The sequence below is a fragment of the Cnephaeus nilssonii genome, assembly GCF_951640355.1.
Source record: "Cnephaeus nilssonii genome assembly, chromosome: 17".
Taxonomy (NCBI): domain Eukaryota; kingdom Metazoa; phylum Chordata; class Mammalia; order Chiroptera; family Vespertilionidae; genus Cnephaeus; species Cnephaeus nilssonii.
In genome coordinates this window covers 6,437,520-6,455,435 of record NC_137088.1, presented here as the reverse complement: position 1 = coordinate 6,455,435, position 17,916 = coordinate 6,437,520, and the positions used below count along the sequence as shown (strand labels likewise).

The 17,916-nt window shown below is 56.0% G+C and overlaps 1 protein-coding gene across 7 annotated transcripts in view; it reads left to right on the top strand.

Moving 5' to 3' along the window:
* The window catches only part of SCN5A (sodium voltage-gated channel alpha subunit 5), a gene marked incomplete at its 5' end in the record, with an annotated part of 77,611 nt that extends 60,292 nt beyond the window's left edge, over positions 1 to 17,319 (top strand). For 4 of the 7 annotated variants that reach the window (XM_079795527.1, XM_079795526.1, XM_079795532.1 and 1 more), the window contains 8 exons: positions 2,523 to 2,696; positions 6,433 to 6,555; positions 7,032 to 7,313; positions 9,598 to 9,651; positions 10,222 to 10,363; positions 11,214 to 11,314; positions 12,436 to 12,706; positions 14,220 to 17,319. In XM_079795527.1, the coding sequence (XP_079651653.1) occupies positions 2,523 to 2,696; positions 6,433 to 6,555; positions 7,032 to 7,313; positions 9,598 to 9,651; positions 10,222 to 10,363; positions 11,214 to 11,314; positions 12,436 to 12,706; positions 14,220 to 15,460 (2,388 nt within the window). In that variant the 3' untranslated portion in view covers positions 15,461 to 17,319. The remainder of the gene's footprint in view (positions 1 to 2,522; positions 2,697 to 6,432; positions 6,556 to 7,031; positions 7,314 to 9,597; positions 9,652 to 10,221; positions 10,364 to 11,213; positions 11,315 to 12,435; positions 12,707 to 14,219) is intronic. The other 3 variants (XM_079795530.1, XM_079795529.1, XM_079795531.1) reach the window with 2 other exon arrangements.
* Positions 17,320 to 17,916: the final 597 nt, after the last annotated feature.

Genomic DNA, 17,916 nt, shown 5'->3' with positions numbered 1-17,916 from the left:
TTCACGTGTACTTAATTTAAAGTACACAAACGTGTCTACGTAAGTAAAAACAGGCAAACCAACTAATTTGTCAATTTTTTAACATATGCATTCAGAAAACCTACTTTATTCTATAAAGGACTTCCGGCTTTAATGGACACCCCTTCATCCAAATTAGTCTGTTATGTCGAGGTTTATTGTATAAAACCATGAAGCCAGAAAGTTTTTCTAAAAAAAAAAAAAAAGGGGGGGGGGGAGAAGGGTCATTTTTTTTTCTAGCCTTGGAATAGGCAAGGGCTTTCTTAACATGCTAAAGGTGTTACTAAATGAAAATCATAATAGATGATCTAATTATATTAAAGGCTTTAATAAATGAAGATGAAGTATAGAACTTCAGTATGGTAAACAAAACGAGATGAGATTAAAAGGCACACAAGTAGGATAAAGTGTATCAAATGAAGAGTTAATGTCCCCCAATAAACCAGACACTCAACGAAAAAGGAAAAGAAGCAAAGGAGATGAACACTGCAAACACATACTAGTATCCAAGGAAATTATGTTGGCATCACGAGTACTAAGTAAAAATGGGAAAAAGTACAGTTTTGTTCATGAGTTTGGGAGGAGTGACAAAGGAGACACCCCACTAAATGGTTTGACCAGGTGCTAGTCATTTGTTTACCGGCGGTGGCTCTTGGCTTTAACTATGTAGACCATAGTTGTCAATATGTAATATTCATTTATGTTGGTGAAATTACTACAGTAGTGTTTTTTCCAGCATATGACCTATTCGCTACTTGGTGCATGGGAGGACACTCAAGCATCTTCATTTATTATATCCTTTAATATAATTAGATCACCTAGTATGATTTTCATTTAGTGGTGTGTGGGTGGAGTGGCGAGGAAAGAGCCACCTTCGTGCATGTGGAGGGGGTCTCACTAGGTGTCCCCTTCTGAGGCCCTAGTCCCAATCTGTACCAAAGTACACCTTTGACCTTCACCCCAATTCTAGAAAGTTACCCTCAATCAATAAGCAGACATGTTCATTGCAGTGTTGTTTCTACTGGGAATAAATTGGAAACAATGGAAATGTTCCTTCTTGACTAAACAGTAGTATATGCAAGTAATGAAATATTATGCAGCCTTTTAAAAGAATGATATTGTACGTATTCACCTCATTGAGTTGATAAGTGTTCACAGAAGACTGTTTAGTGGAAAAAGACGTTTCAAAGCAAAGACATTTAGTATATCTTATAGTAAAATTGTGCACTTACACACACACACGCACACACACACACACACACATACACAAATAGTGCCTAAAAGAATGTTCGCCTAAATGTTAGCAGTGGCTACTCTAGTGTCATGAGATTGGAGGTGCCTTTTATTTTCTTCTTTATAATTTCTAGATTATTTTTAAATAATATGTTTTTATTGATTTTAGGGAGGAAGGGAGAGGGAGAGAGACAGAAACATCGATGTGAGAGGGGCACACATCCGCTGCCTCCCGCACACCCGCTCCTGGGGATCCAGCCTGCAGCCCAGGCATGTGCCCTGACCGGGAATCGAACCAGCGACCTTTTGGTGCATGGGAGGACGCTCAAGCAGTGAGCCACACCGGCCAGGGCTCTATGTTATTTGTTTTATAAAAAGCATACCGTTTTATAATCAGAGAAAACTCTTTCTTGGACAACTCCCCAAATCCATATTGGGACCTGAATTTCCTGTTGTCCTGTGTACACGGGCCGGATTAGCCACGTGTAGGGCTCAGCAGCGCAGGCTCGGGCACTGCGGACAGCGCTGGCCCCTGGACCACGGCCGCTCCCGGTGGCCCTGCAGTCGGCCAGGGCGGCCCCGAGCCACAGGTTTGGCTGTATCTGGTCCTGTGTTTCCTAACTTGGTAGTTACAAACTGCCTCTGCCATCATTTACTTAAAGGTTCCCTTAGATCAACTCGCAGCGTTTTTGTTCGGTTTAATGTATTTATTCTAAAGGGACACTTCTAATGATTGTTGCAACCAGAAACCAATATTATTTCCTATGGAAAGTAGGTAACGGCATAAAGGAGAGTGAAAACAAAACCAGTTTCATGTTGTTTCCTGCAGAGGGCTGTGAGCTGAGCCGGCACGCCCTCCCTCGTTAAAATGGGAGCAAGTTCTAGAAAGGTCTTTAAAATGCCCTAAATGAATTAATTAGTTAATTAATTAAATTAAAATGAATTAATTAGTTAATTAATTAAACAAAATGCCCTGGCCCGGGACTGAGACTTGCTCTGTAATGTGAGGGAAGGAGTCTTCTCACTCCACGCTGCCCTGCTGTCCGCTCACCATGTCAGGTCATTTCCTGGCCCGCCAACGGCCCACGCTCCTGGGAGAGCTTGCTGGCCTGTCTGCAGCCGACCCTGGAGGAGTCCCCCTCAGCTGTGCCCCCACCCCCACCCCCCGCCTGCCCTCCTGGGTGGCAGTTACTGTGAGAGTTGATGCCTCGGGCAGGGTGGGATTGGCCGTGGTCGGGACGCCATGTCCCCTTGTCCCCCCTGGGCTGCAGGCCTTCGAGGACATCTACCTGGAGGAGCGGAAGACCATCAAGGTTCTGCTCGAATATGCCGACAAGATGTTCACCTACGTCTTCGTGCTGGAGATGCTGCTCAAGTGGGTGGCCTACGGCTTCAAGAAGTACTTCACCAACGCCTGGTGCTGGCTCGACTTCCTCATCGTGGACGTGAGTGTGGCCCTGGAGGGAAGGCGGGGGGGGGGGGAGGGGGAGACCATCGCCAGTGCAGCAGGAGCTGAGACAGAGCCGAGCGACAGAATGACCGGGCTGCCGGGAGTCAGGCTAAAGTGGAGGCACTTGGCTGTGCCCTGGCGCGGGCAGAGGGCAAGGAGGCTGGGGTCCCGGAGAGAGACCCAGGCCCTGCGGTCTGGGAGGAAGAAGAGAAGTAGGAGACCTGGGCCCTGCCACAAGAACCCCTAATTTGGGGAGACCTAGGCCCGGTCCTCAGGAGCCCCCTGGCTTCGGGGGGAGGCTAGCCTCGCCATAGGAATCGGTGAAGAGCATTGCAGGCCGGGGTGTGAGCCGGGGCAGGGGTGGGGGCTCCCCCTCTCGGCATGGCCGGAGGGCGGAGCGGACAAGCCTGTGCTGAGAGGGACCACGGAGTGCTGTGAGGGCCTGTCAGGCCCACTAGTCTCGGGGCCGGTTAAGAGTGTCTGTGCCCGCACGCGGAGGAGGCCGTCTGCCCTGGGGATAGAGTGAGCCAAAGGCCAGAGGGGGCAGGGTTGGTGCAGAGGTGCTGGCCAGGCAGGCAGGAGCGGGCCTCCTGGCTCAGGGAGATCGGACCACCTGGGGAGCAGGAGCTGGGGGAGGGGTGGTGGGAGGAGGTCACCTGTGAGGAGGAAAGCCATGAACGCTGACCCAGGGGTTCTGGGTGGCTGCCCCGGCCCATCAGGTAGCTGGCAGGGCTTGCCTGCCCAGGCTGTGTCCGGGGAGGGCCTGGAGCAGGAGGCTGCACCCAGTTGGCAGAGGAGTAGGAGGCGCCTACCCCACAGCTACCCAGGCCCAGGACACTGCTGGCTGCCACGCAGGGTGCGTGCAGTGTCCCACGGGGGGTCCTGAGCACCGTCAAGCGGGGGAGTGGCCAGAGGCGGGAACTGAGCCGGGTGTGGAGAGCTTGGGTCTGCGCTCCGAGGGCAGAGGGAGCCGGGGGAGGCCAAGGGCTCGGGCGAGGGCTCACCATGGGCTTGGCAGGACCTGCAGGCTGGGAAGCGCTCTCCAGAAGTGGCCCGCGGCTTCTGCGGTTGGCCTGGGGCCCTGCCCACCAGCGGGGGCTGCCCTTCCTGTGGTTGCCGAAGAGGCTCAGGCCTGTGCTCCGGCCCACACCCTCTCAGAGGCCCCAGTAGGTCGGGCCCAGGCTGGGCGGAGGTCAAGCCTTGAGTGGCTGTGGCGGGAGAGGCTGCGTGGGTTAGAGTGCATGTGGAGATAAGATGGGGTCGCTGGACCTGCAGTCCAGGCCTCTTTCTGTCACCCTGTCTGTGGCTGAGAGGGTGCTGATGCTGGGGTGAGGGGAGCTCCGGGGAGAGCGAGGGGGGTGGGGGAGGCAGCTCTAGGTGCCCTTGCAGCCTGGAGCCCTCAGAGCCTCTGAGGTGAAGGCGAGGACCCTGAGGCCTCCCTGCCCGAGACCTGGGCAGCTCTGCCTGGAGGCCCGTCACCCAGCCCCTCACCCGTCCCCGGGCAGCCCGAGGAGTCTGCAGACTTCTGGAGGGGCCCACCCGCTCCCCACCACCTGCCACCTTGGGGAACTCAGCTGAGGCCCGGCAAAGGGCCTGTCAGTGCTTTGGGCCCAGTCCCAAGACTGGCCAGGCAGCTGGTAGAGAAGGAAGCCGGGGCTCACCGCAGGGAGGGGCTTGCCCAAGGTCGGGCAGAAGGTCGTGAGGGTTGGAATCCAGCTTTCCTGACATGGGCCCCGCTGTCCCCACCCCACACCCCCACAGCTGGAGGGAAAGGCGGGCTCCAGGCCTCAGGGTCAGGAGAAGGATGTTTTCAGGGCAACTCATGCATTTTTTCAATAAACACTATTGAGCATCTGTGGGCAAGGGCTAGTGTAGGCGCTGGGGATCTCGGGGAAGAAAACAGACAAAAACCCTGCCTTACTTACTAATAAGTGAGTCAGTTTTATGTTTTGTCAGAAGGTGATGTGGACCATGAAGAAACAGGAAGTAGGGAAGGGGTTGGGTAGACACGGGGGTGGGGGGCGGGGGGGAGGAGGGTACATCACAACTTTAAATAGGCTGGCAGGAGTGGGCCCACTGAGGGGACATTGGAGCAGATTTGAAGGAAGTTGGGGTGAGCCAGGCAGATGTCCCCAGAACATCCCAAGCACAGGTTGGAATGGCAGTGCCAAGGTCCTGTGGTCAGTGCCTCCCTAGCACACTTGAGGAGCTACAGGGATGCCCGGCCGGCGTGGCTCAGTGGTTGAGCGTCTACCTATGAACCAGGAGGTCACGGTTCGATTCCCGGTCAGGGCACATGCCCGGGTTGTGGGCGCAATCCCCAGTGTGGGGCGGGCAGGAGGCAGCCAATCAGTGGTTCTCTCTCATCACTGATGTTTCCATCTCTCTCTCCCTCTCCCTTCCTCTCTGAAATCAATACAAATATTTTTGAAAAAATAAAAAAGAGGAGCTGCAGGGAGGCCAGAGCAACTGGAGCAGAGTGAGTGGGGGAGGGGGTGCAGGAGATGAGGCAGGGGCGGGAAGGAGCGCCTTTGGGAGACAGGGGCTTTTATTGGGAATGAAACGGGGAGACCTTGCAGGGCTCTGACCTGACTCATGTTATACAAAGGTCACCCTGTGGGCGGGGGGAGGGGGCCCGAGTGGAAGCAGGGAGAAGACTTGGGAGGCCGTGGCAGTCACCCAGGGGAGAGGTGACGGCGGCCCGGCCGCCCTGGTGGAGTGAGAGTGGTGAGAAATAGCTGAACTTCTGATGCATTTTGAAGACAGAGCCAACAGGAAATCCTGATGGGCTGGAAGTGAGGTGTGAGACACAGAGAGGAGGCAGGGATGGCGCCAAGGCTGTGGCCCGAGCAGCTGGAAGGATGCAGTTGCCATCATCCGACTTGGGGGTGGGGGTGGGGGGACCATGGGTGGGGCAGGTGGGGCAAGAACAGACGTCAGGGGTGGCCTGCTGGGAAGGAGGCAGGCCGGCTGGCCCCGGGGCCCTGCCCGCAGGAGGCGGTTCCTGGAAGATGCCCCTCTGCCTCTCCAGGCGTGCCCACCTAAAGCTGGGCATCCTCAATGCTGTGGCAGTCAGGCCCTTGCCCGCGGCTCCTCTCCACCCCCAGGCTGCCCTGAATGCCAAGGTGCTATTACTGGTGATTGCATGCGAGGTCAGGCAGCAGGCCATTCCTAAGCTGTGTTCCAGGCCAGCGGCGAAGTAAGAGGAACTGGATGCCCGTGGAGCTTTAGAAGGATGAAGTCCACGGGAAGGAAAAGCTGTGGTGGGGGCGGGGCGGAGGGGACAGAGCTGGGGCTCTCATTGCCCCCAATCTCCACGTGAGCCTCCCTTCTTTGAAGATGTCAGAATGCTGCCAAGTCTGGCTTTAGGGAAAGGCCCCAGGAGAGTGTCTGCTCATACTCAACCCAGGGCAGTCCTTCCTTCTCCAAAAGGATTTGACTTCAAGGAGAACACACAGGGACCCAACGCCCGGGCTTTGTGTCCCTGCTCCTCCACACCGACGGGTGGCTTCGGAGGCTCTCAGTAAAGGGGTGTCTCAGCCAGGACACGCTTGGGCTTTGCCCCCAGCCTCTGGGGCCCCAGGAAGGCTCGCCCTGTGCCTGAGACGTCGAGCCAGTCGGGAATAATCAAGACTGGGCCTCTGACGCCCAGCCCTGTTTTCGGGGGGCCGGGAGCGCTCCCCCTGCCTGTCGCTAGGGCTGTCTCCACGTCTCCCGCCGTGCCTCCACAGGTCTCGCTGATCAGCCTGGTGGCCAACACCCTGGGCTTCTCGGAGATGGGCCCCATCAAGTCGCTGCGGACACTGCGGGCGCTGCGGCCCCTGCGGGCCCTGTCCCGATTCGAGGGCATGAGGGTAAGAGGAGTGGCTGCCTTCCCGGGACACACTTAGGGGAGAACACCCCCCAACCCAGGAGCAGCAACCCCCCAATAAACCAGAAACTTAGCTCAGAGAGCGTGTCTCCAGAGGCCCTCTCCCATCGGTCTGTGGCATCGTCAGCTCCCCTGTTGAAAAGTCAGTTTCCAGGTCATGGATTTGGGAAGGGAGAGGCAGGTGTTGTGGCGTTGCATCAGACTTTAGGGTGCAGAGGAAAGTGTGTGTGTTCTTTCCCACCCCCCTCCCTCCCCACCTGGGCTTCCAGCTATGGGTTGCCCTTCCTTGGGGACAGGAAATGTTCTGTGCCCCCCTCCCCCCCCCCACCACAGGGACCTGTGGCCAGGGCGCTCAGTGGGTTGCGGGTGGAGGGAAGGGATCTTGAACATTCCCAAGCCTCTCCGGACAGGCGAGGGCCTCATGGCATCAGGGGCTGAGTCTCTCCTCTGTCCCCCCAGGTGGTGGTCAATGCCCTGGTGGGCGCCATCCCGTCCATCATGAACGTCCTCCTCGTCTGCCTCATCTTCTGGCTCATCTTCAGCATCATGGGCGTGAACCTCTTCGCGGGGAAGTTTGGGAGGTGCATCAACCAGACCGAGGGGGACACGCCTCTAAACTACACCCTCGTGAACAACAAGAGTGACTGTGAGTCGTTCAACATGACCGGCGAGTTGTACTGGACCAAGGTGAAAGTCAACTTTGACAACGTGGGGGCCGGCTACCTGGCCCTGCTGCAGGTGGTGAGTCTCCGGGAGGCGCCGTCACGCGTGGTGTGGGCAGGAGGGGGACAGAGGAGCCCCCCTGAATCCTCACAGTCGGCTCACATTGCCCAAAGGAGGCCAAGGTTCCCCAGCGACTTCTGGGCTCCGTGGGGAGTCCCCCGACTTTCCTTTCCAGAGCAGATGCCACATCCTCCAAGATCTGTGGCATGGGGTTGGGCACTAAGGCAGAACCACCTTCCCAGCCAGGAGCCAGTCTGGCAGTGGGATGGCACAGGTTGAAAATGAAAGACCACATGCCCTGGCTGGTTTGGCTCCGTGGATGGAGCGTCAGCCTGTGGACTGAAGGGTCCCGGGTTCGATTCCAGCCAGGGGCACATGCCTGAGTTGTGGGCTCAGTCCCCAGTGGGGGGCGTGCGGGAGGCAGCCGATCGATGATTCTCTCTCATCATTGATGTTTCTATCTCTCTCCCTCTTCCTACTTCTCTAAAATCAATAAAATATATTCTTTAAATATTTTTTTAAAAAAGACCACAGACACCCAGGGCTGAACGGTTAGCAACACTGTGGCTCTGGCCACCCCCCGTTACAAAAAGTAGTGATATCTCCTGCGTTGCTTGAAAGAATAGATCTACTGCCGTCTCCGATGTTCAAGATGCGTGAGGTTTAAACACACACAGCTCTGCCCAGTCTTTCCAGAGTTTTCATTGGCATGCCATAAAATTAACCTGCGCATTGCCTTAACAACGGAAATGCAAACAGAACCATGACTCATGAAACGGCAGCTTGCTTTTCTTGCGATCCCAGTCTTACTCAGACACCTGCCTCTAACCCCCAAAGCAGAGGAAAACTCAGCGGGACTCCCACCTGGAAGCAAACCTCCACGCACCTCTTAAGTCCAAGTAGAAGTGCTCGCCAAGGACTCCCCTGGAAATACCTCACGGAGAGCAGGCTGAGAGCCTCCGATCCCACGACCGTCCCTCTGAATGCCAGAACTTGGCAGGGCAGGCCCCTGGTGTAGGCTGAGAACCGCCTACCATGCCAGGCAGAACCACTCAGTGGTGGGAAAGCATTTAGTTGCGGGCAGCTCCTCACCTGGGGTGCTTCTCAGCAGTTTCCAAAGCATTCCCAGGCTTCTCCGGACAGGTGAGGGCCTCGTGGCATAAGGGCCTGAAATAGCTTGCCTTCCGTGGAGCGGCCTCAGTTTCCCCATCTGCCCTGCCTGCCTCATAAAAACTCTCAGACATGCACCATTTGTGTGGACAAACTCGTACCCCGAAAGGAGGCTTGGGGCGGGATTGCGTTTTGCCAGGGACGCGCGTGAGACCCTCTGGGCGGTTGGTCTCGCCACCAAGCCCGTCTTTCGGATTCTTTCTGAACCTTCCTAGCAGCCTAGACTGGGGCGGACAGTGCACCGGCACCACACCCCGTCTTATTGCCATGGTGTGCTCCAGCCAGATGCTTGCAAGCTGTTGTTTAAAATTGTATTCTTACAAACTTAAAGCTCACTAAACGATATTAAAGCAAAACGAAACCTCACCATCACCACGGAGTATCGTCTGTGCTCTGCTCTTGAGGTGAATACCTCGGTTATATCCCGGCAGTGGGAATCCTGCAATGCACTGTTCTGTGCATGTCTTCGCGACTCTGTTCACCCCTCGGCAACTTGCAGTCAGCCATGGTGGGAGGATTTTCACAGGGAAATTGACAAACCATCAGGGCTTTTTGGTTCCTTCCAGAAAGTCATTTGTTAGCCATTTACCCACACGCCACTGGCAGAGGAACCCCCCTTAAGCACGAGGGAAGGTTGGGATTCTTTAGGGACATCCTTTGAACGGCCACGGAGCGGAAGCCACAAGGTTCTCTGAGGTGCATGAACAAGGGGACCAGGTCAGCACTGGGGTCCACCGTAAGGCAGACAGAGAGCCCAAGCCCCGCCTCTCTGTCCCTGACACCTGCTGCAGGACTCGGTGTCGTTTTAGAATCTGGAACGAATGGGGATCTGAATGAAGGGCCACCCTCCCTCAGGCCTCATTTGTCTCTTGGCCAACATCAAGAAGCTTATTTCCCCGCGGTGTGGCCTTCGTGGGGGTGTCTGCTCAGCTGGCTTCCCCTCCACAACCAGCTCTGAACTACAAGTTCTTTGCCTGACCACCTAGCCATTTGGACACGGCTGCAGGGGTGGAGTGGGCTGCGAGCTTCTTGCAGGAGGCTACTTCCTGGCCTTGCCTATCCAGTCAGGAGCCCTCGGAGCTCAGTCGATGCAGAGTTAAATGATTTTCTTACTCTTGTCTTTTCCTTTCAGGCAACATTTAAAGGCTGGATGGACATTATGTATGCGGCTGTGGACTCCAGGGGGGTAGGTTGGCCTCTCCCACAAAGTCAGGCACGTAAGGCTCCCAGCTGCTTGGCCACCGGAGAATCAGGGTCCACGTCTGAAAGCCCACCCCCCTATAAGGGCCAGATCTCATGCATCAACCCACCCTTGAACCTCTCTGGAATGCCCAAGCCTGGCCCTGGGGCAATGGTCTCCCAAGGAGTCCCACAATTCCCAAATACCTTCCAAATTGAATTCACTGTAGTTTACTTGAATCTTAAAGTCTTACCCCAGGAAGATCAAGCTTCTCCTTTGTCCTTGGACCCACCCCTTCACACTGACAGGTCACAGGAGACTAAGAGATGCCCCATATTCTCCAACCTCCCAATGGCCTAGGGACAGAAGCCATGCAGTGACACTGTGCCAGCCCTGGGCCCGGCATGCCTGCTCTCCTCACCTGCCACCATCGGCTTCTCGGCCCCACCCCTCCACCCCCACCCACACCTATGCTGGTGACCTTCCTCGGGACAGCCCTCTCTCCCACAGAGTGGACACCCCCAGCCAGCCCACCTCCTGCCTGTCTGATCTCCCTGTCTGACTTCTCCCCCTTAGTATGAAGAGCAGCCCCAGTGGGAATACAACCTCTACATGTACATCTACTTTGTCGTGTTCATCATCTTCGGGTCCTTCTTCACCCTGAACCTCTTCATCGGCGTCATCATTGACAACTTCAACCAACAGAAGAAAAAGATACGTAGAGCACAGGCTTCCCCCCTGGGCTGGCAGGGCTGGGTGCCAAGGGTCCTGGCTGCTGGCCCCATTTGAGCTTTCTGTTGAGGATGGTCCTCTTTTTGCTCCTGCTGGATGGAGTGGGATGACAGGGATCTGTGTCCATGAGGTCATATGCCTAGGCCAGTGGTCGGCAAACTCATTAGTCAACAGAGCCAAATATCAACAGTACAACGATTGAAATTTCTTTGGAGAGCCAAATTTTTGAAACTTAAACTTCTTCTAACGCCACTTCTTCAAAATAGACTCGCCCAGGCCGTGGTATTTTGTGGAAGAGCCACACTCAAGGGGCCAAAGAGCTGCATGTGGCTCGCGAGCCGCAGTTTGCCGACCACTGGCCTAGGCCTACAAGAGTGTAACAAGGGGCCCCAGGCCTGCCCTAGTCTACCTGAGAGATGAGGCACCTCAAAGAAGCTGGGTGAGGCTCCATGATCAGTGATAATGGGTGGGGCCTGTGCAGAGGGCCAGGATCTGCCTGGAGCTCCATCAGAGGGCCATGATTGGTTTACAGGTAAACCAAGTGAGCAGAGAGAACCTCCAACCTGGCTGTGTTGGGCAGGTGAGAGGGTGGGGGTAGGGACAGGATTTGCAGGTCACAAAGCCAGAGAAATCTCAAGGTGAATGGGGACAGGCCCCTGGAAAAGCAACTTCAGGGAGGAATCTGTGGTGCAGGATAGGGACATACTTTAGAGGGACAGGAAGTGAGGGGGAGACTGGCCCTGGCACCTCATTATTGAAGCAAGATCCCTGTGCTGTCCATGCTGGACCCTCTGCGAACCCCAAAATGAGTCCTGTGCTTGTCTCTCTGCACTTAGGGGGCCAGGACATCTTCATGACAGAGGAGCAGAAGAAGTACTACAATGCCATGAAGAAGCTGGGCTCCAAGAAGCCCCAGAAGCCCATCCCCCGGCCCCTGGTGAGCCTGCTCTCAATTTGGCAAGAGTGGGAAGGATCTTCTGGGGAGGAGGGAGCCTGGGAGCTCCCATACCACACCACCAACTATCACGGCCTCTTCACAGTCTTTGGCCCAGCCTGGGGCCCTCAGCCAGTCCAGTGTAGTCAGGTGTCTGACTACACACAGAGGTCTCAGTCTCATAGAGGTAGTAAGGCAGGCATCAGAAGGCTGTGGCAACCAGGGGACACTCCCCTCCTATAGAAGCTCATCTGCCTCTGAGTGAGCCCCTCCTCCCCTGCAAGGGCTCAAGCTTTCCCCCGGGGAGAGCAGGGCAGTCATTGCAGCCTCCACTGCATTCATCGCCTCATTATTACAACCCCTGAATGGTAGATCCCCTGGTGCATGGGGCCAGGAGGCGTGTTGGGTCCTCCATAGGCTGACTCCCTTGCCTGACGAAGCCATTCTCCAAAAAAGTGTGTGTATGTTGGAGCAGGGTTGCGGGGCAGTACTCAAAGTAATGAGGTGGCATAGCCTAAATCACCAGCTGGTAAGTGACAGCCCCAATTTTTTTATCTAATTCATCCATTTCATCTGATTCTTTTCACCATACTCTGTTGTGCATTTGTGTGTGTGTGTGTGTGTGTGTGTGTGTGTGTGTGTGTGTGTGAGAGAGAGAGAGAGAGATCTGGAGTGACTTACAAATAAAGACACACATAAATGTAGTAGAAGAGTAAATAAAATCAATTCCTTAAAAAGAGTGGAGAATATTAACCTGAGAGTGAATAAAATTACTAGGATTGACCTTTAAATTTGACCTTGAGCTTTCAGACAGTGGGAACAAAAGGAGAAGCTCAAAGAATGTCTGCTAAGGAAACTCGGAGTAGGAGAAATCCCTTCCTGAAGACCCATCAGAGAAGGGAGAGGGAGCCTCAGGGCTGGGCCTTGGAGCCCAGGTAGCGCTTCAGCAGGAGGGCCAGGCTGTTCCAGAACTCCTGACTCCTTCCTCTCACCGTGACGGTCTGGTGGGGTGTTGGCCTCACCAGACAGGAGACTAAGAGTGTGGGTGATCTGGGCAAAGTCAGCAACGGGGCCTGCTGGCCTGCAAAATCCCTGCTGAGCCCATCCTTTGCCCCTCCTTTCAGAACAAGTACCAGGGCTTCGTATTCGACATTGTGACCAAGCAGGCCTTTGATGTCACCATCATGTTTCTCATCTGCTTGAACATGGTGACTATGATGGTGGAGACAGATGACCAGAGCTTGGAGAAGATCAACATCTTGGGCAAGGTCAACCTGCTCTTCGTAGTCATCTTCACGAGCGAGTGTATCATCAAGATGGGTGCCTTGCGGCACTATTACTTCACCAACAGCTGGAACATCTTCGACTTTGTGGTTGTCATCCTCTCCATTGTGGGTGGGTATACCAGTTGTCTGGACAGAGATGCCCTCCCCAGGCCAGGTCTCTCCTCCAGTCTGAGGTCTGTACTTAAAGCCAAGTACACTTAGGCTCCTTCATTCTTTTCTCTCTGCATTCCTCACCTCTCCCCCATCACTCACTCACACACACACACACACACACACACACACACACACACTTAAACTCTTGACCCTGCCCCCACGGAACTCTGCCTTGGAGTGACTGACTTTCATCTTTCTGCTGTGGACAGTCCCAGCATTTGGTGAACTTGGAGGGAAATGCAGGGGCTAAGGCAGCTGTGGTGATGGGCAGATGGTTAGAAGCTGGGAGAAGGGTCAGTAAATGCTCAGGGAGGTCCCAGGCAGGGGTGAGGGCTAGAGTGTGCCAAGGGGGGCTAGACTATGTAGGACATTGGCAGTAGGAATAGAGCTGATGATGGGCAGTCTCAGAGTCTTCAGGAGGTGCAGCATGTACCTCGGAACACCTCCTGGTCTCAGTGCTTGGCCATACCGGAGAGGCACGGCTAACAGGTCAACTTGGAGCCAGAGTGTCTGAGTCAAATTCCAGCTTCTCACTGACTAGGTGGCCAGTTGGGTAAGTTACCTCACCTCTCAGCTTCCTCTTCTGGAAAATGAGGATGAGGGTATCAGCTTACTTCCTAGGGTGACTGGAAGGGCTTAATGGATGATATAAAGTGCTCAGTTCAGTGCTTGATTGACAGTAAACACTGGACACATGTCAACCAGTGACATCATTGTTATATGAGGACTTGGGAAAAATCACTTGGGCCAATATGAGGCAAGTCAGTTTCACTCTTTCTCCCATAAGTTATACCCCTGCTCTTAAAAATCCCAGGCCAGAGCAGTCAATAGAAACCAAGGGCTGGGTAAACCCTGGAAGCTAGAAGAGTTGTGAGGATGCTAGGAACCATCTCAGGGAGCCTGCGATGTAACTGGTGTGGCATCGAGTGACATGGAGTGGCATGGCATGGCATGGCATAGGGGAGAGTGCTGACTTCCAGGCTAGTGCCTCTTGCTCTCCTGGGCTTGTGCACATGCAGTGGGCCTGGGGCAGAGCTGAGGTCCTGCATTTGTGATACGTGCCCAGGAGATCCCAAGGCTGCTGGTCCTCAGACCACACTTTGAGTAAAAGGCCCGAGTTCTGGTCCAAGTTAGGCCACCAGAACGCTGAGCAAGTCCCCTCAGGACTCAGAGCCCATGATCTAGATGATAGGCCCAGGATAGCTCTACTTTGTAGTGTTCTCAGAAGACTAAGAAACAAAGGGGCTGAGACGGCACTTTGCAAAAGTCGTGAGTCCTCATTTTCTGGATCCTATGCAGAAATGGAGATTCATGGAGGCAGGGGGGAGCAGGGCCTTGCAGTTAACCCAATCCTCCTGGAAGGGCCTCCTCTTCCTGGATCCTTGCTGTAGAGATCCCACCCAGCAACACTGGGCTGGAGGGAAGACAGAGGTGCCATGGGTGGCCACAGTCTCTGCTGTTTCCCACAGGCACTGTGCTCTCGGACATCATCCAGCAGTACTTCTTCTCCCCAACACTCTTCCGAGTCATCCGTCTGGCCCGAATCGGCCGCATCCTCAGGCTGATCCGCGGGGCCAAGGGGATCCGCACGCTGCTCTTTGCCCTCATGATGTCCCTGCCTGCCCTCTTCAACATCGGGCTGCTGCTCTTCCTCGTCATGTTCATCTACTCCATCTTCGGCATGGCCAACTTCGCTTATGTCAAGTGGGAGGCTGGCATCGACGACATGTTCAACTTCCAGACCTTCGCCAACAGCATGCTGTGCCTCTTCCAGATCACCACGTCGGCTGGCTGGGATGGTCTCCTCAACCCCATCCTCAACACGGGGCCCCCCTTCTGCGACCCCAATCTGCCCAACAGCAATGGCTCCCGGGGGAACTGTGGGAGCCCAGCCGTGGGCATCATCTTCTTCACCACCTACATCATCATCTCCTTCCTCATCGTGGTCAACATGTACATCGCCATCATCCTGGAGAACTTCAGCGTGGCCACCGAGGAGAGCACCGAGCCCCTGAGCGAGGACGACTTTGACATGTTCTATGAGATCTGGGAGAAGTTCGACCCGGAGGCCACCCAGTTCATTGAGTACACAGCCCTGTCCGACTTCGCCGACGCCCTGTCTGAGCCGCTGCGTATCGCCAAGCCCAACCAGATCAGCCTCATCAATATGGACCTGCCCATGGTGAGCGGGGACCGTATCCACTGCATGGACATCCTCTTTGCCTTCACTAAGAGGGTCCTGGGGGAGTCCGGGGAGATGGACGCCCTGAAGATCCAGATGGAGGAGAAGTTTATGGCGGCCAACCCGTCCAAGATCTCCTACGAGCCCATCACCACCACGCTCCGGCGCAAGCACGAGGAGGTGTCGGCCACCGTCATCCAGCGGGCCTTCCGGAGGCACCTGCTGCAGCGCTCCATGAAGCACGCCTCCTTCCTCTTCCGCCAGCAGGCGGGCAGCAGCGGCCTCTCGGAGGAGGATGCCCCTGAGCAAGAGGGCCTCCTCGCCTACAAGATGAATGAGAACTTCTCCCAGCGCCTGGGCCCACCCTCCAGCTCCTCCATCTCTTCCACATCCTTCCCCCCTTCCTATGACAGTGTCACCAGGGCCACCAGTGACAACCTCCAGGTGCGGGTGTCTGACTACAGCCGCAGTGAAGATCTCGCGGACTTGCCCGCATCCTCCGACAGGGACCGAGAGTCTATCGTGTGAGCCTCGCCCAGGCTGGCCAAGACACCCCGAAAGGCAGCCTGTTGCCTCGAGGCAAACCCGTGTGCAGCCACAAGCCAGCACCTGCTGGGCCTTCCTTGCTTGGGGCTTCAGGAGTGAGAGATGAGCCTCAGCCCCGTGGGTCGACAAGGCAGCGTTCGATGGCACCCGCGTTGATGGCCGGGAGCAGTTGGCCACGCCAACCACTCGGGGCGGCCTGTCCCTGGAGACCCCCACTCATACCAGTGGCCTGGTCTGGTCAGGCAACACCCTGGGGCTCTGTAAAGCAACCCCACCCCAGCTGCTGCGGCAAAAGAGAAAACAAAGACTCCGTATGTTGTGAATGGCTTTCATAAATTTATTATATTTGATATTTTTTTACTTGAGCAAAGAACTAACGTTGTTTCCGTGGACCTGGGCAGCAACTCACACTGCTCTCCCAAACTCTGAGCAGGTGTGTGCGGCTGCCGGGACTCTGTTCTCAACGCAGAAGTGGGATCGGTGTGGCTCCCACGGGCCTTCACGGCAGCAAGGGGGGTCCCCTGCCGCTCGGGCTGCAGAACCAGGAGGGCTGAACCCCTCTTCTCACACACATGTGCACACACAGGCCACACACCAGCTGCTCTCAGACGAGGGCCAGGGAGGCACCCCTGGCCCAGCCCAAAGGAGACAGACCTTTCCTCCCAGCCCCACGGTGGGCGTCTTGTCAGCGGGGACTCGCTCTGGCCTTCCATTGTCCCCAAGGTCCCGTTTTCCCCTGTTTTTAGGCAGGACCTAGTAGGACGCACGGAAAAGCAGCCTACAAGGGTCAGTTCTACAAAAGCAAAAGGCTTCCGGAAGGGAGTTGCCTGGGTCCCAGGGCTGGTCCTGGGGGCTGAAGCGTGGCCTCTGTAAGAGTATTAACATAAAACTGACCAGCCTGAGGGAGCCGGCCCCCCCTCGGCCTGGCACCCAGCTGTTCTTGCTCCCGAGCCTGGCAGACCCTGCCCACAGGCTGGGTACAGAGGCTGAGCCCCGTGGGGTTGGGGCTAAGAAGCTCAACAGCCCTTCGCCCACGTGAAGAGGGGAACCTGTTATCATGGCCAGAGTTCCCTTTCCGGACGTCCTCCCTCTATCCATGGGGTTGAGGTGATGCCTGTGTGGTCCCAGCCCCTCTCCAAACGCAGCCCAGCCGCGTGGGAATGGGGAGGGCAGCCTGGGTCCTGTGCAGGGGTGAGCAGGCCTGTTCCCGTGCCCTGGGAGGGGAATGAACCAGGGGACCCCTTGGGAAGGGAACAGTGTGGCCTTGGCCCAGCCCCTCCGGCTCAGCTTGGGGTCCTGGTGGCACCTGCACACAGGACCTCCTGGGGGAGGGTCCAGGCTGTCCCACAGGTCTTGTCCGAAGGCTTTTTCAGGGAAAAACACTTTTTCTAACCCAGTAACCCCCCGGGGGGCCTCTTCAGCTGCTGACAATCCTATTTAGCATATGCAAATCTTTTCCTGTAGGGAGCTGTCACCCTGAGAGTGACAGCGTTGACGGGTGGGCGGAGCCTGAGCGGGCAGGAGCTCGGCCGCCCCCTTCCAGCTCTCCAGCAAGGCCGCCCACCCTCCGCGGGGCATCCAACCTCACAGGCCACCTCTCGGCCGCCCGGGAAGCCGGACACGGGCTGCTCCCAACCTACCTCTCCGAGCTGTCAGAGGGCTGGACGTTCTGAGCTCATGGCCCTGCCGGTGGCGTTGCCAGGGAGTCAAGTATTACAATTCCCCGGTTCACCCCAGCCCCAGCCCCACTCCCCTCCAGTGGTTTCTCTCCTCCCCGTTCCCTTTGCGTCCAGCGCGGGACCAGGTTTGAACTGTCCCAGCGGCACTCCTCCGGGTGGAAATCTTATTTTTGTAGATCTCTGTGCTTGGCTCTCAGCCTTGGAGAGGGAGGTCCCGCCCTGCACTCCGCACCCTGCACGGGCGGGAATGCGGCTGGGGCGGCGCCGGCTGCCAGCCCAGCTGCCGGAAGGAGCCTGTGGTGTTGGGTGGCCAGCCCGGAGCCTGAGACAGGTGCCTGGTGCCCGGGGCTGGCCGCGGGCAGCGCCAGGAGCCGCGGACGGTGTGGTCACGGGCAGGGACGGGCGAGGCCTGACTCCTTAGCTTTTAGTGTGGCTCTTTTTTTTTTTTTTTTTTTTTCTAGAACTGCACGATGGCTGGCGGGAGGGGAGAAGAGGGTAGGAAAAGGGAGGGAGGGACGAGCGTCGGGTGCCAGCTGTTGTCTGAACTAACCGAGCACTTCTCACCAAACTTTGTGTGTAAATAAGATACATATTTTTAAAACAAACCAATAAATGGCTTCCATGACCTGGTCTGGCTCTGTTCTTGCGCAGGGATTTGATGAGGCCCCAGGAGCCTGTGAGGAGGCTGGTCCTGAACCCCACCCCAACCCCCACCCCCACCCCACACCCCCACACACACACCGGACACAGAGGTGTTTG